Genomic DNA, 22,762 nt, shown 5'->3' on the forward strand with positions numbered 1-22,762 from the left:
AACCTGTGATCTTAGACTGTATTGAGAGAGGCACAGTTTCCAGTACTAGAGAGCTATACTCTGCTCTGTTCAAACCAGTATTGGGTTCCATTCTATAAGCTACATTTTAGAGATATTTGTAAGATGTAGAGGGTCTAGAGGAGGGTGACCAGGATGGGGATGACCCTCTCGGCCATCCTATATCAGGACTTGCTGAAGTAAATAAGAACATTTAGCCTGAGGAAGATAAGACTTAAGAGGAACCACAATCAGTGTCTTCAAGCATGTGAAGGATTGTTATGTCAGAGAAAGATTGCATTTATTCTCGTCGACACTTCAGAGAAGCAGGTTTAGATTTAATATGAGGAAAACCTTCTTAATCATTGGCTCTATCCAAAAGTGCTGCTGCCTCAGGAGCACTCTCTAAAAATTTTCGAGCAAAGGCTAGATGACAATCTGGGGGATGTAACTAGATAGTCTCTTAAGTTCCTTTCCAACTCTGGTGTTCTGTAAACAGAACCATCTCCTGGGTATTTCGTGATCTTTTCTCTGACTTTTATCTAGAAGCAATCTGGATAAGGAAGATAATACTGAAGACAAATTAGATGGTCTGCAGAAACAGTCGGTAAGTCAAATATGTAATAGCTCTTACTCATGTTTCTTATTTTTTAAAATTGTCTCCAGTCTTTCCCAGCTTAGCATTGGACAGAGAACTTGAGCCACTGTATTGCCTAAGAGAAATGGGTTACTGGAGCCAAAAAACAATACAGGTCCCTGTGGTAGAATAATTCTAGATCTAATATTTGGCATAATTATAATTTGCTTAGCTCAGTGATTCCTAACCTGGGGTCCACTGATCCGCAAAAGGTCCCTGGATGGATTTCACCAGGTATATGAACTTAGACAGAGAAAAAAAATTCTTTGTTTTCACTAACCTCTACGTGAAATTTAGCATTTCCTTCCATCATGAATGTTTAGAGGAGGGGTCCATGGCACACAAAAAAGTTTGAGTCCATGGACTAGGTTTTCTCCTGCCTCAGTTCCTTTGTCATTATATCCAACAGATGTATTAGTGCCTTAGGAATATGGAAGCCCAGTAAGTTATCATTCCCATATGTACTTTTGCTTATTCCTTCTGCTGAATTGTATCCAAGAAACTCTAACTGTGTTTCTACTACAGTACCTTGTATATAATAAGCATTCAATAAATGTTTATTGATTGACTGATTCTTTCCTGGAAAAGCTGAGATCTTGTGTTTACCCCAGAGTAATCTCTCTTTTCCTATTTATACTGAAGTTGGACTGTCATTTTCTCATATTAAGAAGTAAAAATTTTTCCAAGATATGTTTTCATAAAGTCCTTGAGGTGCTGGATAAGCAAGATGATTCATGCAGCCATATGAATTAGCATTGATTCTTTAAACTTTAGACCTAAAAAAAATTAGGCTAAAGATAATTAAAATTATCTTTTAATCACCTTTAAATTTTAAATGCCTTTAAAATTGAGGTTATAAACCAGATATAAGCATTGCCTGCCTTACACATTGGTTGCATCACAGAACTTTATTTGGGACTCTTAGAAATAATATCATGAAATCGTAGAATTCTAGAGCTGGGAGGACACTTCCAGCCCAGTGAGCACAACCAGCTTGCTTTACGGATGAGAAAGGGTAAGCTCCAGAAAGCTGAAATGGTGTGTCCAGCTTCACACAGTGAGGTGGTAGCAGAGCAGGGTAGGTCCCTTCTCCCAGGTAGCAGGCTGAAGGCTAGTCCTGTTGACCACAAATAGCCCATGACTGAGGCCAGCCTTCATATATTATTTTATTCATTCTTTCAAACTAGAGAATATCTTTGTCACCCTCATCGCTGACAGATGCTAATACTATAGAAAAGGTGCTGACTAGTAGGAAAATGTTTGTTATAGATTTAAAAATATGTATCTGCCATACTGGGTAACATCACACATGTTTGTGCCAAGTTGGAACTAATAAGATAAGAGTAACTTCAAGGTTATATCGTTTCTTACATTATAAAAAGAACTTGAACATCCAGTGCTATGTGCTTGTGGGAGATAGGCTGGTGTGATCAAGTTCTAGAAATTACTTCAGTCCCCAAACACAGGTGTTTACCCCACTCTGATTTACATTTTCATGGTTTTTCTTCAAAGCAGCAAGACTCCAAGATAATTATCTGCATTTTAAATAAGTTGTGCATTCCATGGTACAACTTTTTTTCTAGACTCAGCTGCCAGGTACTTTCAGCTATAGAATCTGAGAAGAGATCTGTTACGCGGAGCCTGGCCAAATACGTGCCACCTGAGTCTTATCTACATACCCTAAGTGATCATATTAGGTTAAAAGGAGCTCATCAAAAAGCAACAGTATTAATCCACATAAAACAGTTGGGTGGAAATTAGCCCTTCCTCCTCCCCAAATCATACATTCTTCATATTTCAGGTTTTGTTTCTTTTAGGAATAAGGACATTGGAAGATCTCACTAGAATAAGAAACCTTTTTTTCTAGGCATTTCTGTTGGTGCCAGTTGCATAAAACATCCACTTTCAGAAGCATTTGTCTGTGAGTGGTAATACTCTGGATTTACTTGGAGCTTTGATTCATTATTTTAATTTGAACTTCCTGGCAATTTATCCCATTGGGTTCTTTGATTGGGCAATAAACAGTACTTTGTGAATGTTTCATGTTGATAAGAATTGAGGTAGGAATAATGAACCCCAGAATGATAAGTTTTTCACACAAAGATAAAATAAAAATCCAGATGAATCACTTTTACACTGTTAGACACAGTATTGGTGAAATGGCAACACAAAATTGTAACTACCACTGTTAAAGCCTCTAGTTATTACTTGATAAAATTGCAAGAGCAAACACTAATAAACTCTTCTCTAGTCTTTTTTTAAAATGTGAAAATCACCACATGGAAGACATGCAATGAACAAGTTGCATCCAGATTTGGTGACAACTCACAAGTAATATGTCCCTTAAATGTTCTTATACTTTCTGTACAAGAGCTTGCAATAAATATTAGTAGTGAAGGTCAAGGAAGAGTTTGCAGTGGTCCTTGATGGTTATGGTGGCTTTCTTCGTCCCTAGGAGGATACCAGTTTTGGTGAAAGTGAGAAGAAGGATGAAAACATGGCAGGTGAGACAATGACCTTCAGAAGGCAAAGAAAAAGCATCCAACCCATGTTATACTAGAATTCATATCTTTAAAAAAAGAGAACTGTTTTAGAAGCATCTATAAGAAAGATTGACCTTCAGATCCTTCAATGCCTTTTCTGTTTGGTTGAGACATAGATATCAAAATAATTTTGATCTCCAGCTAGTTGACATTGAAATTCTAAGATAATATCCATTATTCTTCTTCAGGAAAAAAAGATAAAGGTTTATGATTAATGAATCAAGAAATAGTGGTTTAGAATAGCAATGGAAAGGAAAGCCCAGCTACATCATACTTTACAGTTCTAAATAAAGAAGATAACAGATCTTGCTTAACTCATGCTTCATATGGAATATATCTAAAATTTCCAGAGGTCTCTTTCATCCTTACAAAGCAGCTCACTCTAGAAAAAAGACTTTATAGTATTTATGCTTTACAGATGCAGAAAGTTATACCTAAGATTTTGCACAACACAATGTTTCAAACATTTTACTGAGTCCTTGTTCTTGAATTTGTTATTAAAGGCCCTGGAATATATTAATTTGGAAAATAATGGTGATTTTAAGTAAGTTATTGTGCCATTTTTATTTGTAGCTCCCTGGTATTTCCCTGTCTATTCTTCGGGCAAAACATATATATATATATGAACGTGTGTGTATGTGTATGTGTGTAGATATATATATTATGTAAATATATATATCTACACACATACATACATATATGTAAAATGTGTGTATTTTCATTTTTAAAAGTATATTGCCTTTATTTTGGTTTTTTGTAACTACTAATATCCTCACTGATGTTTGAAGCCCAGGATGGCTCCGACCCAGACAGATCGCCCTGGCCTGTTTCCTCCGCCCTTACAGCTCGGTTGAGACGCCTGGTCACTGTTTACCAACGTTGTAATCGTAAGGAACCCACTCGAGCTGAAATTTTAGGTCCAGGTAACCAGGGATATTGGGTCCAGGAAGACATGTTTAGGAGAGCCACTGAAATGGACCCTATCAACAAAGATATCCAAAAAAGGTAATAGTAACAAAAATAGAGGTTGTGGTATATGGTAGTAAAAAATATGAGAAGATTAGGCTTCATAGCCAAGCCAAAAGTTTACATGAAAGGGAAATGTTCTCTTCCAAGGTTAATCAGGTCCTTGGAATTAAACAGAACAAAGCATTAAGGTTTTTATAATGGTAAGTTTCTCATAGTATGGGGTCTGATGCTGTCTCTGAGGTAGTTGGGTTCAGCTTTCTAGATATCCATATCTTCTGCTGCAAGGATGGCAGCCTCTTTTCCAAAACTGACACGGTCTTCTGGGGGTGTGGGTTAGCAGTGATGAAAATGCAGTGTGCACCACACTGGCACATTTTAAATATGGGAGTACCAAAATATTTTGCTCTTTTTTTTTTTTTTAAACTTCTCTTATGCGAATCCTCAAGATGGACAAGAAGAGAACAAGCAGATTTCTATAGAACAGTATCCTCCTTTGGTGTTGTCTATGACCAAGAAAAGAAATCCTTTGACTGGACCCAATTTCGAGTCATCTCACGCTTAGACAAGAAAACAGATGAAAGCCTAGAAAAATATTTTTACAGTTTTGTGGCCATGTGTAGAAATGTTTGTCGCCTCCCCATGTGGAAAGATGATGGTAAGAAATACTACTTTTATTATATCATGGAGGAGACAGAGGAAAGTCTCAGAATTAGTTTATTTGTAACTATAGCAGTATAAATTTTCCAATATAAAGAACTGGTGAGAGAACCAGAAAAGTTTTGTTAGTTTGTGAAGTTCTGTTGGTTGGATTCATCCTTACAAAAAAAAAATAGTTTATTTCTAAACTATTTCCCAAAGAAAAATGTACCTTAATTCAATAAAAGTTGCAGGTTAAGACTTCACAATATAGTTAAAAATTTCCTCAACAGTATAACTATTGTTTTGTAAAAATTCGACCAACTTATATTGCCTTCAGAATGTTTTATTACCTGTACTTTTGTACCATGCTTACATTAAAAATCTATTGCAAATGTAGCTGTCAGAGGTTAAAAATATTGAAAGTTGGTCACTGTCATTTGGTCATCTTTTAATGTGGAATTAAACCAATCTTGGGAATTTTGCAATAAACCTAGTTGTTATTTGTGGTTTTTCTCTTTGAACTACGCATTTGCAAATAAAATCCTTTTAGTGGCATTGCTGTACCTCACAAGATATGACATTTATAAATGTTGAAGCAAGCAGGGATGAGAATAGATCTGATTTAAGTGTAGAAGGACATCTAAGTTTTGCCTCTACCATGGCTTCAGAAAGTCATCCGCACGTGACTAGGATTTTCAAATTGTCCTTTGACCCTCCATGGACCTATATTTCTTCTATAAGTTTAATTCGTTTTCACTTAGCTTTGGAAGTCCCTGAAATAACAGGCTAAGACTTGCAGTAGCAATGTGACAACATAAGTTATATATATTGTTTTTATTTTATGATTCTTACAGAGTCAAGCCATGATTCTAGAGAATTTTGAATTGTGTAAATCAAACATCATTGTTGCCAAGGGCCACATCAATAAATTAATTAAATACTTTTCTGCTTATTTTCTTCAGGTCCACCAGATCCCACTCTCTATGTTGAACCAATCACAGAAGAACGTGCTGCAAGAACTCTCTACCGCATTGAACTTCTGCGAAAGGTCCGAGAGCAAGTACTAAAATATCCTCAGTTGCATGAGCGCCTCCAACTCTGTAGGCCTAGCCTCTATCTGCCAGTCTGGTGGGAGTGTGGGAAGCATGACCGAGACTTACTCATCGGTACGGCTAAGCACGGGCTCAGTCGTACTGACTACTACATCATGAATGATCCACAGCTGTCCTTTCTGGATGCCTATAGAAATTATGCTCAACACAGAAGAACTGAAGTACAAGGTCCAGAAAATGCATGTTGCCTTTACCAGACTAACTCTAGACTTTATGAATCCCTTACATATACTCAAATGGGAAGGACTTGTGAGTCCATAGATACTGAACCTGAGAATCAAATAAAAATGGAAAGCATGGGTGATAATCTCAACCACACTGAAAGCAACCTACCTGATGTAACGTGTGACAATTTTATTTCTAAAGTTCAGGATATCATTTCTATTAACCATGATGAAAGCTTATTACCTGATTCTTTGGAGTGTATGATGTTTGGTGAGAAGGTTTTCAACAGTGAGTCAAGTTCTTTCATTCAAGAGAACCCCAGCAGCACTGAATCCAAGAAGGATGTTTCTGTAACCTTAGCAAGTAAAAACAAAGAGAATCAACCAGGTAGCCTTGAAGTGGAGGTGGCTACAAACCACTGTTCCCTGGGTAATTTAGAAGCAGAAATAGAACAAATGAGCAATAAAAATGAAAAGCAGTTGTCTCTCCTGACTATAAAGGACATGGACTCTAACAAATACCCACCTGCTCCAAGACATGAAACTGTAAGATATCCCGAAGCCAAATGTGGTATTCCCCAACCCTTAGAGCAAGGGAATGTAAGTAGATTAATGGAGATGTGTAGCCTTAGTGTTTGTAATTCTGAAAGAAAACTTTCTTCAGAGCAACGGTTAATTGATTTGTTAGGAAATAAAAGTCTAGAAGGTAAATTAATGTTGAGTCAGAACCATAGTGAGGAAGAGGAGGAGGAGGAGGAGGACGAGGAGGAGGAAAATTCAGAAGTAGGAGCACAAATAAGGGCAAGGCCAGAGGGTATAGTTCGAACTGACTTCAATACTAACATACCAAATGAAATGGTCAGAGGCTTCACTGTAGATAAAACCATGGTAGGGGGCCCAGAGTCACAAAACCATGATCTTCCAGAGCTGAGGTGTTTGAATCAAACACTATGTGAATGTCACTACAAACCTATAGACAGATGGAAAAATCAAGGTAACAGTGTGGAATTTGAGATGGAAAAGAACAAGTTCCCTGACTCAGACCTGTACAAAAGCAAAGCTGTTAACACTATTGCTGTAGAAGGTGGAAACAAAACTCTTTTATCAGAGCCTTTGAAAGTGGACCATGAGTTTTTAAAAGAAGATTCCTGGGAAGATAAGGTAGAAAGACAAAGAGGTTATACCACATGCCCTCTTGACAGGAGTGAACTAAAACAAGAAGATGTGGACTTTGAGAATAAGGAAGATGAGGATGATAAAGATGGAAACTTACAGGGTCAAGGTACTGTATGGAGAACCTTTATTTTTCTGACTAGGCCATTTACTGTTTCTTTGATCCTTACCATAAGTGCCCAGGATACTACTACTACCCCAGCCCTGTTTTTCTAAGGCCTTTTGTAATCTTAGTATGGTATGAATGTGTAATCTGGATTCATAAGGAAACAGTCCTAGGCACTATTTCCTCAATGGTTAAATTCATCCAACCTGTTTCAGTAGAGAGCTCAGGTTACAGGGAGCCACTCTCTAGAAATGTGGAGTGCTAGTAGTTTATAGTCTCCTCCTTCCTTGTCCTTAACAGACAAAATTGTCAATAGGTTTTATCTTTAGAGATAGGGAAATTTATTTTGAGGGTATAAAGGTAAGAAAAGAAGAAGATAATCACTTTTTGGGCGTTTACAATAGCCCTGTCTGGTAGATAATTCACACATTGTTTCCATTTTACAAATTAGGAAATTGAACCTCAGAAAGGGAAAATGACTTGCCTAAATAAGTGTCAGTGCCAAGATTCAAACCCAAGGCTTCTAACTCCAAGGGCTCTTTGCACAGAAACTTCCAGGTAATAGTTGATTATGTCATATAGGGCTTTATAGCTTACAGGGAACTCTTTCTTGCCTTTTCTCACCAAATCATTACAAGAACTCTACACAATAAGTAGTATAAGCATTATTATTCCTACTTTAGAGGGGAGAAAAACAAGCAGTTATCATTAAGTGCCAACTGTGTACTAGGTACTATGTAACTTTATTAAATATTATCCTTTTTTATCTCATTTTGTAAGGGAAGAAACTGAATGGGGGAAAAGGGGAATTGATTAGCTAATCCAAAAATCTGGGGAAATTATTTTTCTCAAATGGACCAACTTGTGAGAATGAAGGAAGAAAAGTCTTCAGTGGAAAATGCATAGAAGATACTTAAAATTGGCTGAACAAAGAGTTCATAAACGTTGGAAATAGAAATGCCATGGAAATGGAAACTAGACACATCAGAGGAAAGTGGAAAGAAGTGAAGAGCAGGCTGTTCATAGAATACTAACTGTAGAGCTGGAGGAACCCTAATAAATCATTTTATCCAGCCCCTCTCATTTTGCAATTGAGTAAGTAAGGCCCAAGCAGCTTACGTGATTTGCCTGGTGGGTAGGCATCCACATGTAGTACTCTTTCCATTCTACCACACTGCTCATAAGGCTTAACTCACAAAGCAGAAGGTTTGGCCTAGAAAGAAGGGAAATACTAAAAAGCCACACCCACATTAGATCTAAAGGGAAGAAATCTGACAAGAGCTTGTTGAATGCCACTGAAAATCAAGGTTTTAAGGAAATTTTGGGTTCCCTAGACCAGCCAATTTAAATTAAACCTGAAGTAGGAAGAACAGGAAGGGAGAATAGTAGAAGATAAAGAAAATGGCTTATTTTGTGTGGTCCTTAAACCTTTCAAAAAGAGAGCCTTTGAAATGTAAAATACTTAGGTAACTTTATTCTCTAGGAAAACAGAGAAGTGTTGCATTTTTACAAAAGTTAAATTTCTTTTTGCACAGTTAGTAGTGATTGTGTCTGCAGTAAAATTTTGATTAACCAGAATGCTTAGGGCAAAGGTTTTTAGTCTTTTTTGTGTCACTGGCCCCTTTGGCAGTGTGATGGAGCCTGTGGATGGATACTTCAACATAATGTTTTAAAACACTTAAAATAGAATACATAAAGTTATAAAGGAAGCATGAAATTGAAATATAGTTAGCAGAATATCTTTTAAAAAGAAGTTCACTGACGCCCTGGTTAAAAACCCCTGGCTTAGAGTTTAGAGGAAGAAAGGGAGAGACTGGAAGTAGGGAAGTTAGTCAATTAATGATTAAACAGAAAATCTTTTTTGTTTCATCCTTTTTTAACCTTGGTAAAAACAGTCTTCCATTCTACCTTAGTGTATAGTATATAAAACTTAATTGACTCTTTGTTTGACAGTTCAAGATTTTGGAATTGTTGAGGGCTGACATTTCCAATCGTGAATCTTTATTGTTTAGTTCTGTAAATATGGAATGTGTAAGTAACTGAACTGAATCTGTATTTCATCCAAGACAAGAAAAACCCTTAAAGATAGCTGGAAAACATATTGCTCCTTTCTGATAAAAGTACCGTATAGCAAGGGAGGAGAGAGTTCTGATTAACTGAGGTCTCATTTATTTCTTTCCTAGCCAGTCATAAATCCCAGTGTAATATTCTCTACATAAATCATATTGACCGTTATAATTGCAGAAAGGAACTATTCCCACCAAGGAAGGTGCTGATCATGCTGCTGGTTGTTCTAGGAGTAGAAAAGTGAGGGAGTGGGTGGTAAGCTGAAAACAAGTTACTTTATTAGATGAGACAAAAATTAAGTAGTTCTAGGAGTTGGCTGTGACTTGCTGTGAGAAAAGTAGGAACTAATAGGGTTGAAAAGGGAAAAATTACTGAAATATAAATAAGAAAGCTCTTAAAGAGCACAAAAAGCAGGATATATAACTTAAATTGAGTCTGCTTAGCTTAAATCTAAAGATATCTAAAAACTGGAGAGGGGAGGGGGGTTAGGGAGAAGGAAGGTCAGTATTTGATGCCATGCAATATGCCATCCAAGGGAAAACAGTTTTCACAGAATAAAGTACAGGAACATATGTGCAGTAAATACAAATTTTAAAAAATTAAGCACTTACCACGTGCTCAATGGGAGTTTGTTTTAAAGGGACATGACAGTCCCAGGGCCCCGTTCTTAGACCCAGAGTGGTCAGCCCCCCTTTGCCCCTTGATACATTTGGGTAACTGCTAGGCTCTGTGCTTCTGACATTTTTTTTTTCTTGAAAAGAATGTTTTATGAAGTAGTGAGCACCAATAATAATAGATAGGTGCAGAGCACTTTTAGGTTTACAAAGTACTTTGCTCATGCTCCATATTTTACAGATTAAGAACCAAAGTTTTTTTTTTTTTCCAAATTTATTAATTTATTTGTTTTCAGTTTTCAACAGTCACTTCCATAAGTTCCACGTTTTCTCCCCTTCCCTCCCCAAGACAGCATGCAGTCTTATGTGGGCTCTACACATACATTCCTATTAAACTTATTTTCACATTAGTCATGTTGCATAGAAATATTAAAACAAATGGGAGAAACCATAAGAAAAACAAAATGTAACAAAGGAAAAAATAGTCTGCTTCATTCTGCATTCTGAATACTTCTGACATTTATTTTGACATTTTTTGATCAGCTAATGTGATAGCCTCACATTTGAAAGGCTAAGTATGACTTGTCATTTCACAGAGGAAAGGTGTCCACAAATCATCTTGCCTTGGGATCTGCCAGCTTTCTGCTTATAAGTATCATAGGTCTCTGTAATGTTTCTTATATGAGTTAAATTCAGTTCACTACTTTGTTCTTTAGGATCCAGAGTTCGCAATACCTCTTTAAGATCAGCCTTGCTGCATTCTGTTATGTTTTAAAATTTTCATTCAAAAACCATCTTCTAATGTCCATGTTAAAATAAAGCATTTATTAAGCACTTACTATATGCTGAACATTGAAGATGAAAGTCAGTCATTAAACATTTATTAAGTGCCTACTATGTGCTAGGCACTGTGCTAAGCACTAAAGATTCAAAAAGAAGCAAAAGATAGTCCCTGCCCTCAAGGAGCTTACAATCTAATGGAAGAGATAACACACAAATATATACCCAAAAAAAGCTCTATACAGTATAAATAGAAAATGATTAATAGAAAGAAGGCACTGTAATTAAGGGGCTGGGGAGAGTTTCCTCTAGAAAGTAGGATTTTAGTTGAGACTTAAAGGAAGCCAGGGGAGGTCGTTAGGTAGAGCAGAAGAGGGGAGAGCATGAGTTGGTAGTGTCTTATTTGTGGAACAGCCAGGAGGCCAGAGTCATTGGATCAAAGAGAACATGTTCAGCTAGGTGGTGCAGTGGATAGAGCACCTGTGCAGGAGTCAGGAGGACCTGAGTTCCAATCTCACCTCAGACATTTGACAGTCATTAGCTCTGTGACCTTGGGCAAGTCACTTAAGCCCAAATCGCCTCATCCTGGGTCATCTCCAGTCATCCTGATGAATATCTGGTCACTGGATTCAGATGGTTCTGGAGGAGAAGTGAGGCTGGTGACCTGCACAGCCCTCTCACTCAAAACAAAGTCAAGTGCAAGTCATGTCATTCTTTCTCTGATGGCATGGTCTTCAGCAACAAAGGACAAGCACATACATGTCCAGGAGTAAGGTGTAAGAAGACTGGAAAGGTAGAAGGGGGCCTAGGTTATGAAGGACTTGGCATGCCAAACAGCATTTTTTTCTTGATCCTGAAGGCAATGAGAAGCCACTGGAGTCTGTGTGTTGTGGGGCGGGGGTGACAAGATCAGATCGGCACGTTAGGAAAATTACTTGAGTGGATGAATGAAAGACAGGTTAGGGTGAAGAGAGATACAGTGCAGGCAGACCCAGTAGCAGGTCATTCAGTAGTCCAGGCATGAGGTAATAAGGGCCTGCACTAGAGTGATGGCGTTGTCCGAGGAGACAAGGAGGCCTATTCAAGAGATGTTCCAAAGGTGAAATCAGCAGGCCTTGGCAGCAGATTGAATATGAAGGGTGAGAGACAGTAAGGAACCTAGGATGACTCGTAGGTTGGTAGTCTGCAGGGATGGAGTTGTACCCTACAGAAATAGGAAAGGTAGGATTGGGGGAGGGCTTAAGGAGAAAGATCGTGAGTTTTGTTTTGGACCTATTGAGTTTAAGATATTTACCGGACATCCAGTTTGAGTTGTCTGAAAGGCAACTGGAGGTCATCAGAGAGTTTGGGGCAGAACAGGTAGATTTGAGAATCATCAGCATTTTTGTTGTTTAGTCATTTTCAGTTGTGTCCAACTCTTTATAACCCCTTTTGGAGTTTTCTTGGCAAAGGAACTAGAATAATTTGTTACTTCCTTCTCCAGCTTCTTTTACCAATGAGGAAGCTTAGGCAAACAAGGTTAAGTGACTTGCCTAGGATCACATAGCTAAGTAAGTGTCTGAGGTTAGATTTAACTCCAGAAGATGACTTCCCTGACATCAGGCTTGGCACTCCATCCACTACACCACTTAGTTGCCCACTCTAGAGATGGTAATTAAATCAATGAGAGCTAATGAGTTTACAAAGTAAAATAGTTATAGAGAGGAAAAGAAAAGATGACCCCAGGACAGAACTGTGAGGGATACCTATGGTTAAAGGGTGTGATCTGGAAGAGGATCCAGCAAAGGAGTCAGAGAAGGAACTGTCAGGTAGCAGAAGAATCAGAAAAATCTAAGACAAACCATGCTCTCAAGGAGTTTTACATGCTAATGGAAGAGACTATACATGTGGAAGATTGTTCTGCAAGTCAGATGGAAAGGTCTCATGGTGCTTAGGGTGCAGAAGCAAAAGGGACCATAATGCATCCCCTTTAATGTCATTTCTACTGATAAAATCAGGGCAGATAGGTGGTGCAGTGGATAGAAGACTAGGCTGGGAATCGGGAAGACCCACCTTCCTGAGTTCAATTCCTGGGCAAGTCATTTAACCCTGTTTGCCTCAGTTTCCTCATCTGTAAAATGAACTGGAGAAGGAAATTGCAAACCACTCCAGTATCTTTTCCAAGAGAACTCCAAAAGGAGTCTTAAGAGTCAGATACGACTGAAAAATGACTTAACAAAAACTGATAAAATCATAAAAGTTTCTTAAATTTAGCCATTTGAGAGTGCTAAAGACACCAAGTCCAGCACCAGTGTAGTGAGCCTCAGGGAGTGGAGGGCCACCAAGCTGCCTAAGGAAAGAGGCTAACCAGGCCAGATTGGAAGAACCTGTGTGCTGATCAGTGGGACCCATCAGTGTTTGCTATACTTTTAGCCTGTGCAAAATAGAGGTATTGGGTCTCCCACCACTGTCACCATCACCAAAAAAAGAAGAAAGTATTAATTGAACATTATGATCTCAGTTAATGGTATATAACTCATCTGCACATTTTTGTATTCTCAGATTATCCAGGAAAATACTCTGAAGAAGAAAGTAAGAGCTCTACATCTGGAATAGCAGGAGACATTGGGGATGAACTCCAGGAAGCCCGAGCACCAACCATTGCCCAACTTCTACAAGAAAAAACTCTTTATTCTTTCTCCGAATGGCCAAAGGTGCCTTCCAAACATTATGATGCCCATTAGGAGCATTCACAGCTAAAAGTAGAATATTTGGTGCCCCAGTAATGGGATCAAGATCAGGGACTCGTCTACAAAACTTCAGAATTTGGAACGTAAAAAGATAGTCTGTGACGACGTCCATTTCCATACACACGTACACCTACCCATTGGCCAAAAGTATTCCCTAAGAGTGGTCTTTGCCTTAGTTTGGCTTTCTGCTGACTCACTGGTCTCATATGTTTCATGGTTGATATTTATAACTATTGCAGCAAATGCTGTTTGAGACTTGATTCTTTAAAACTAGCAAGTTTTGAGCCATGGGTGTATTGAGCAATATAACATTATTTTATCAACATTTTTATTTGAAAGAAATATTTAATACTTATTTTAATTCTAATACTCAAAAGATTATAAAGGTTATGGATTTTTTAACTTAGTTTTTTTTTATGTGTCTGTGGTAAGGAAATGAAGCTGTTTACAGAATCAAACTTTCTAGTTAAGAAATTCCTGATACACCTATTTCAATCACCAAGGAACTTATATTTTTTAAGTATATAGGTGAAACTTCCTATTTTTGTTGGATTTTAGTAGGACTGTCAAGTAATAAACTTTTAGAAGGATTTTTTAGTCATAGGATCTGAGAAATGTTAAATTGATATGATCTGTTTAGAACTGAAAAAGGGTCCTTAAAGGTCATTTAGTCCAATCCTCTCAATTTTGCAGATGAGGAAACAGGCCAGAAAGGTTGAGGGAGTTGGCCAAGGTCATACCAGTAGTGAGTGATAGGAGCTGAAGTTTGAACCAGATCCTCCATCTGCAAATCCAAGTCACTTTATATGTAGGATGATATATATAGTATGGTGAGCAAGAATTTCTGTCATGATCTAGATAGCTGCTTCTACATATAAACACACACGTTTAACATCTACATAGTTTTAATAACTCAGAGCTAAATGTTTTAGCTTTATTAGATTGATTAATTCTTCCAGTTATACTCACAATTGGCCAGTTAGTCTGTGAGTCAGAAATGGCTCGTTGTGATCACACTTAGTCCAAAGTTGGCACAATCAGTTTTGAGGAAATATTGGCCATGACTAACTATATACTCATTCTCACCTTTGTGCCCCTCTTCCTGTGAAGTGTTTGTGTGGTTTTAGATGTTCCCATGCAGTGGTTTGAGGTGTGTACTCCAGCTCTTTCCCTCACCCAGTCTTGCCATAACCTATTCAAATTTTCTCAAAGGAAGAGCTAAGGAGAAAGTATTTGTAAATTTACATTTACTGTATTTAAGTTTCTACCACTCAGTGCTAGTGTAAGAGATTTGCTGTTGCCATTCTTATTTGCAGGATCGAGTGATAATTAACCGCATAGATAACATCTGTCATGCAGTCTTAAAGGGCAAGTGGCCTTCTAGCCAGCAGTATGAAATGCCAAGCACACTGCCTGCTCCAGTGTTAATCAGCAGTCCTAGCTCACGAAACAGCCTTGCAGAACAAGAAACACCAGGCCCCAACTTCAGCAATGGAGCTGCATTAGTCACACAGATCCCAAAGGTGAGAGGGCAGGTAATGGTGTTCACCCCAAACGAGGAGCTGTTGATAGCTGCTTCTGCTGGATTGCTTCATTCATTGATTCAACAGAAATTTCAGTACGTAGCATTATTGGGAATTTCCCTAAATGTCAAGACAACAGACATTTATTAAACTCTTGCAATGGGCCTAGTACTCTGCTAAAAGCTGACTAATACCAGGCTATTTCTTCCCTATAGGGTCTTTTCTATCTCCTCAAGTTTCTTGTACTTTCTTATGTCTATATGTTTTATCTTTTAGTAAAATGTGAAGTTTATTAAAGTCAGGGACAGGATTTTTTTGTTTTTGTATCTTTAGTGCTTTACAGACAGTAAATATCCAAGTGAAACTTTCAAGTGAAAAATATGTGGCTAGAGATAGATATTTGAAAGTTATCTTTATAAATGTGATCCTGACAGTCTGTCTAGAGAATGATTCTCCTAGTCATCTGGGTTTGAAATCTTAAAGGCATCTCAGTAAATTAACATTTATTAATTGCCTGCTATGAGCTGAGGTAGCTAGTAGATAGATCACTGGGCCTAGAGTTAGAAAGACCTGAGGTCAAATCCAGTGTCAGACAATTCCTGGCTGTGTGACTTTGGGCAAGTCACTTAACCTTGTTTGCCTTAGTTTCCTCATCTGTAAAATGAGCTAGAGAAGGAAATGGCAAACCACTCCAGTATCTTTGCCAAGAAAACTCCAAATGGGGTCACAAAAAATCAGGAATGACTGAACAAGAACAAATGAGCCAGGCACTGTGCTAAGCTCTAGGGCTAAAAAGACAGTCCCTGCCCTTGAGGAGCTTATAATCTAATGGGGGAAGCTGAAAAGCTGGGAGGATGGAGAGGGGCATGTATATGCATGATGGAGAAGTCAGTCATAGACATCCCAAAGTCGTGCATCCAGGTGAGAAAAATCATCTTTGCTGATCTCACAGTGGGCCAGTCCATTTCATTTTATTACAATAAGTTTTACTAATGCCTTTTTGTCTTTACAACAGAGTCATTTCTGGAAATATTACTATCTCCTCCTGCCCAGCCCCCAAAACTGAGCCTTATCTTATAGCAACAACAACACCAAAATAGCTGATGGGCTGTATCTGATACTGTGTGTGTACAGCATGTTGCCCTATTAATCCCCTACTTCTCTTCCATGAGAGGGAAAGTATATTTGATTATTTGTTGTCTGGGACAAATACTGTCTCTTCAGTAACTCAGAGTTTGAGTTCCTTTTAATGATCTTTTCATTTCTCTTTCCATACTCATTGCATGTATTGTCCTGGTTTTACTTACACTCTGCATGCATTAGCCCAAAGTCTAAATATTCATCAATTCTTACTCCACAGTTCTATTCCATTATATTAACATATCATTGTTTTTTTCTGCCGTTGAATAGTGTGGTTTATATTAGTTTTTTATTTCTGACTTTGACATCCTTGAGAAGGATCACTGGGTCAAAGAGAATAAATGATTTATTATTTTTTCTTGCATGTAATTCCAAATTGTTGTGAATAGTTTAACTATTTAAGAGTTTCTCCAATGGTATATTTGTGCAACTGTTTTCCCATAGCCTCTACTGCATTAACTGTTCCCACTTGTCACTTTTGCCAGTTTGTAGGATGTAAGGTAAAACCTTAGAGTTGTTTTAATTTATATTTCTCTTATTAGTAATTTGGATAATGTTTTCATAAGGTTATTTATAGTTTGCAAATTTTTCTTTTGAAAACTGTTCATAGACATTTTCCACTTGTCTACTGGATAGCTCTCCATTTCATTTTGAGACATTTTGGCCTCAGAGAATTTGGAAATCCATTGGTCCTGCATCTCCAGGGCAGACAGAGGGTATTTCCATAATACTTTGTCATAGTACTTCTACTATCTTATGTGTCCATTGTTCGAAGGTCTTGAATGGGAAAGTTGGAACACAGAGGTGGCCCCAAACCAGGGCCACACTGGCTAGCTGGAGTAAGATCCAGGTCTTCAATTCCTAGTTCATTGTTGTTTCCACTGTACCAGGTACAGTGAAGTATTAATAATGTGCCAGGAAAATAAAACGAATTAGAATACAAATGCTTAACATTATTATTTGGCTTCTGCCTAGTAAGTAGTTGAAGGGAGAACAGTTTGCAATGAAGTGCAAAATCGTAGTGCAGAGTCTCAGTAGCAATTAAAATATGCAAATCTAAATAATTTTAATGAATGAAAAAGATTTTAAGCACTTATTGTTTGCCAGACACTGTAATAATATTATGTTAAATGCCTAACAATTTAGTAATGAAGTACATGTTTCTGAGGATCTAAGTCCATTGATTAAGGTACTTAAAGTAGTGTAGACCTGGAGAATGATCAGATAACAGGTGCAGAGCTTATTTTAGAGTTTTACCTCAGGGACCATAACTCCAAAGAAATAAGTATCTCTTCTTTCTTTTATTTCTCACCCCCTCTACCTCAGTCCCACAAAAGGGTAATCTGTAGAAACCCTTCTTGGGAACAACTCAAGCATCCATCCCACAGTAGTAAAGTAGTTAAGTAAATGATGGTGTGTGGCCATGTGAGAATACTCTGATGTGTAAATGACAAGTCTAGAGACTCTCTTAATATGTTCAATCATCAGTCCGCAAACATTTATTGAGTGTTTACTATAAAAATAAATAGTGAGAGACATATAAAAGACATAAATGCATGGCTCCAGCTCTTAAAGGGCTTAAAATTTAATGAGATCCTAAGACACGTATACAGAGAAATAGCACATAGAGTAGAAAATAATACAAATAAAATAAACATGTATCTTAAGCACCTACCATATGTGGAAAACTTAACTCTGCCCTTGAGGAACCTTCTGTCAGTATTACAAGAAAATATTATTGATGTGGTAGTGTTAGATGAGTACTCATGCTCAGGCTGATGGTTTTTCTGATGATCCTCTGCTGGAATTCCTATACAGCCATCTAGACTAGTTCCCTAGTCTCTGGAGGCACAGTTGGCTTGAGGTAGGTATAATAAATTCATAAATAGAATAGATATAGTTTATTTAAATTTAAATAAAACATTTGAGCTTGTGGACAGGATAAGAGGTAGACTAGATGAAACACTGAACCTAACCAAAGAAAAGTCATCATTCAAAGCAACCAGAAGTCAGTCCCTTACCAAATTTACAAATGACACGGAAATAGTAGGCATAGCTAATATATAGGATGACAAAGTCAATATCCAAAAAAAAAAATAGAAGACCTCGACAGGCTAGAGTGTTGGGCCAGATTTAATAGAGATAAACACATCTGGAAGTTTTAAAAACAACTTCTCAAGGACAGGATGAGATCAGAAGTTTATCAGAAACAATAGAAGAGGTCAGTAAAAGAGGTGATCCTTCTCCTGCCTGAAGATGACAAACTGCCTCACGGCTGAGACTCAGGGAGTCAAAGGAAAGACGTTTCTGCGATCCTAAGCCAAGGGTCATTGCCTTAGTTAAAAGAGCTTTGTAGCCACCCAGCTTAAAAGACCATGATAACACTCCAGCTGAAGAATGTGTAGGATGACCTAGCCAAGTTAGTGACTGAAAGTGGGAAAAAAAGAAACTGAAGTTGTCCATTAAAAAAAATCCAGCAGGCTAGTTGATAAGTATGTCCTGCAGAAATGCTATGCTTCGTGTGTGTGTGTGTGTGTATGTCTGTGTGTGTGTCTGTATGTATCCAACCCTGCTGCCCTGTGGCAGAACTGGCTGCCTGGACCTACCTGGCACCTACTGCCCAGTGACAACTTGACCTCATCCAACAGCAGTAGAGCCTGGTAAGGAGCCAGCACAGCCACCAGGTCATCTTTTCATCCAACCCAGCAGGATATGGACCCATGCAGTCAAGACACCAAACCCTAGGAAGGGCAAGCCTAGCTGCACAGTCTAACAAAGACACTATTCCTTACAAAAAGCCAGCCCCACAGAATAGCTCATATATGCATAAATCATCAGTGTGATATAGTAGCCAAAACAACTGATCCAACCTTAAACTTCATTAAGAGTGGCATAGTATTCAGGCCTAAATAGGTGGGTAATAGCCCCTCTGTACTCTCTCCAGACAAGACAACATCTGAAATATTGAATATTGTCTTCTAGGTATCATAGTTTAAAAAGAACTTTGGTCAGCTGGAGAAGACATTGGTGGGAGGGGAGGAGAGAGGTTCAGCCAAGATGGCAAAGAAGCTAAAGGTAATGCCATAAAAAGAAGGCTGAAGAAACTAAGAATATTTAACCTGGAGAAGAAAAAATTAGGGAAGAGCATGATCAGCATTCCCAAGTATTTGAAGAGCTATCATGTAGAAAACAGTAAACCTGTTTTAGCTGGCCCAAGAGAAAAGAACTGAAACAAGAGATGGACACTGTAGTGAGGCAGTTTTAGTTTTCATAAAAGGAACAATTTATTAATATTAAAACTATTTAAAAGTGGAATCAGGTGGTCTTAGATACCACCTCATTAGAAATCATCAAGCAAAGACCAGGTCACCATTTGTCAGATTTATTATAAAGGAACTTCTTGTTCAAATAAAGTTTGGGCTCAATGGCCTTCTGAGGTCTCTTTGAGATTCTGCACTACCAAAAATGTTGTATCAGAACATTTATTGATTCATTCACGAAACAAATATAGGAAAATCATGAGATACAATGTTAAATGAAAAATAGTAGAACACAGAATAGTATGTATAGGTATACCTTGCTCTGTTCAATATCATTTCAGAATAGTATTATTGGTAGATTATCTAACGCAATCTCACTTTAACAACATGAAACCTAGGTTTAACTTCACTTGTCCAGTCACCCAAGATAGAAGTTGGATGACTGTTGACTATAAACTAGCACAGAAACATAGTGGCATTTCTCCTGTCAGTCTTAATTGTTTTGTTTATTACCACTGCCACCATATTACCAAAAATATTTACCATTATTAAAACTACATAGCCTCTGTAAATAGCCTGTTTTACATTTATGTAACAAATATCTTGGCTATCAAGGGCATTTCTAACATTGTTCCTATTTTTCAGTTTGCAGCTGTTCTCTGTAACATTTCACTTAATGTGTTTTCCTGGAGTCATGATGATTTAATAAAAACCTATGTATATATATTTGCAAAGATCAGAAGAGATTTAGAGTTTTTGTTAGGTTTATTATTACTTTTTAAAACCCTTATCCTTTTTTTTTTTTTAAAGAAGTAACATTGAATGTACCTTGCCACCAAAAGAAGTAGAGGATCACAGGTACCCTGATATATTGTTAGAACTGTGAAATGGTCCTGCCATTCTGGATTTCCATTTGAAATTATGAAAGGAAAGTGACAGTCATTCACACTTCTGGCATATTTCCTGGAGATGTCAAAGACAGAAACAAAGATCCGTTGTGTACCAAAATATTCGTAGCAGCATTCTTTCTGATAGCAAAGAATTAGAAAGAAAGTGGGCATCTGTTAATTAAGGAATGACTGGAAAAAAATTATATATTAGCATAATGGAATATTATTATTCAGTAATAAATGATGAATCTAAGGAATTTAGCAAAAAATAAATCTTGGGGAAATAAGCAGATGGGGGAATAAGCAGAACCAAGAGTACAATAGATGGTGGTTCTAATAATGCAAATGCAGTGATCACCAGAAGGAAGCAGTGCTGTGATAATGGGAAATAATAATAATGGGAATAATAAAGGTCCTAGAGAAGAAACAACAGAATGGGCCTGTACTCTCACAACAGAGGTTGGGGACTGTGAAGACTAAACAAACATATTCATTTTCATCCAAGTTTCTGTTTTGGATATTTTTAATTGTTTCAAATGATTCTGTCTGTGGGGGCAGGGATGAGTTAAAAACAAAAGGCATCAATAAAATAACAGAGGTTTTTTAGCAGAGAATTTAATGGATTCTGGGAATGTGTATGTGCTTACTTAGTGTCTATCCAAAACGCACTGTAGTAACATAGGAGGGCAAGTAATTCAAAGAATGAGGCTCTTCCAGCCCTCTCCCCACACAAACACAGGAGAGGACTTTCTCTCAGTTTCTGAGAGGGACCAAAAAGTGTTTTTGTCTCAGTGGAAGAGGATTAGTTTGATGAAAACATTGCTGCTTCCTTTAACCAAATTGGGTATTAGATTGAGCATTAGGGCCTTGAAGACTTGATGCAGAAACTGTATTTATTGTAGAAACCGCTTTCTAAGTTTCATTCACCATCAGTGATGAACACTCTCCTAGGAGTCCCATTTAACCTGGTTGGAGTGAGACAAGATAATTTAAAAGACCAAAGAAATCATTTTTTCATAGAGAGGGTCAGAAGAACAAGAACAATCCTCTAAAAAGAAAATCCACCAGCTGTCTTCTAACAGAATCCTTTTTTCAGGACCTATATGGAGCCACCACTTGCCTATATTACATTTGTTTTTGTATGTTAGGAATTCTCTGAAAGTAGAATATTAATGTTATTCCACATTTGATATTAATAGGAAAGTTTCCTGGCTCCAGTATTTGCCAAGGATGAACGAAAGCACAGACGACCCTATGAGTTTGACATGGAAAGAGATCTGAAGTCTCGGAGCCTAGAGCAATTCTCTGCTTCCCATGGACATCCACCTATTGTGCTCAATGGCTGGCGTGGGGAGTCAGCCATCGACCTCTCTTGCACACCTGATGGGTCTCCAGCAGCCACTTCACCTTTCCCATTGAGCACCAGCACACCCAAGATTGGGACAGTCAGCACCCTCCAAGGATCCCTTGGCATGGACTTGTCTGGAATTTTGCAAGCTGGGTTAATACATCCTGTTACAGGACAGATTGTCAATGGAACCTTAAGAAGAGATGATGCTGCCATGAGGAGACGAAGAGGGAGAAGAAAAAATGTAGAAGGAGGAATGGACCTCATCTTTTTGAAGGATAGAACACTTCAGACAGGAATTTTGGTAGGTATAGAATGACCCTGGAAGGAATGCTCAGGTCACTTAGTGTTTTCTGAGGAGCTACCGCTGAGATCTAAAAATTAAGAAGCAGTATTTCAAGATTCTAATGTAGCAGTAACCCTTGAATACTGAGCTATATCATTTAACCTTCTAGCATTCAAGGTTCCCTCTTTGTAAAAAGTAATTGTTCTTTAAGACTCAGAGGTTCTTTTTCTAGAAGTAGTTCCTGTCTGTCATTTGAACAATTATGTTTCATTAAACACCATTACATTTCTCTGTATATGACTCCCTTTTAAAATTTTAAACTCAATGGGCAGGAATTACATTTTGTAATTTCTGTATAACTGTTCCAAACGACTAGAACAAGATGGTTGCATTGGCTATTTAATGAGCGATTGATATTGATAATAATCTTCTTCCTGCCTTATGCCTTCTTTCCTCCCACCCTTATATCTATCGAATATTTAAGATGATTTCTTGGCTCTCTGTAATTCTCCAGGTAACTTACTTTGACAATCAGCATGTCCAGTCAGTGAGACTTTGCTGTACAGAATTATTTATTTTTAATCTCCCTCATTTTAAAAAAAAAGTCTTCTACTGTGATTTTTAAAACATTTCATTTATTTTGTCAGTGTATATTAAGATTATTACTGAAACTGTCTAGTTGTAAAGGTAAAGAAGATATTAAAACAAAGAAAAACTTATGGGACACCTTTTTTTTTTTTTTTGGAATTTTCCAATTCTACTTTTAGTACTTAATAATTCATATC

At 37.6% G+C, this 22,762-nt stretch overlaps 1 protein-coding gene across 8 annotated transcripts in view; it reads left to right on the plus strand.

The window, feature by feature from the left end:
* The window catches only part of CHD6 (chromodomain helicase DNA binding protein 6), a 186,915-nt gene that overhangs the window by 152,506 nt on the left and 11,647 nt on the right, over positions 1-22,762 (plus strand). For 7 of the 8 annotated variants that reach the window (XM_072631470.1, XM_072631477.1, XM_072631473.1 and 4 more), the window contains exons 27-34: positions 544-604; positions 3,090-3,138; positions 3,966-4,182; positions 4,593-4,801; positions 5,748-7,343; positions 13,343-13,494; positions 14,847-15,053; positions 21,543-21,995. In XM_072631470.1, the coding sequence (XP_072487571.1) occupies positions 544-604; positions 3,090-3,138; positions 3,966-4,182; positions 4,593-4,801; positions 5,748-7,343; positions 13,343-13,494; positions 14,847-15,053; positions 21,543-21,995 (2,944 nt within the window). The remainder of the gene's footprint in view (positions 1-543; positions 605-3,089; positions 3,139-3,965; positions 4,183-4,592; positions 4,802-5,747; positions 7,344-13,342; positions 13,495-14,846; positions 15,054-21,542; positions 21,996-22,762) is intronic. The other variant, XM_072631474.1, reaches the window with a different exon arrangement.

The sequence above is a fragment of the Notamacropus eugenii genome, chromosome 1 (genome assembly GCF_028372415.1).
Source record: "Notamacropus eugenii isolate mMacEug1 chromosome 1, mMacEug1.pri_v2, whole genome shotgun sequence".
Taxonomy (NCBI): Eukaryota; Metazoa; Chordata; class Mammalia; order Diprotodontia; family Macropodidae; genus Notamacropus; species Notamacropus eugenii.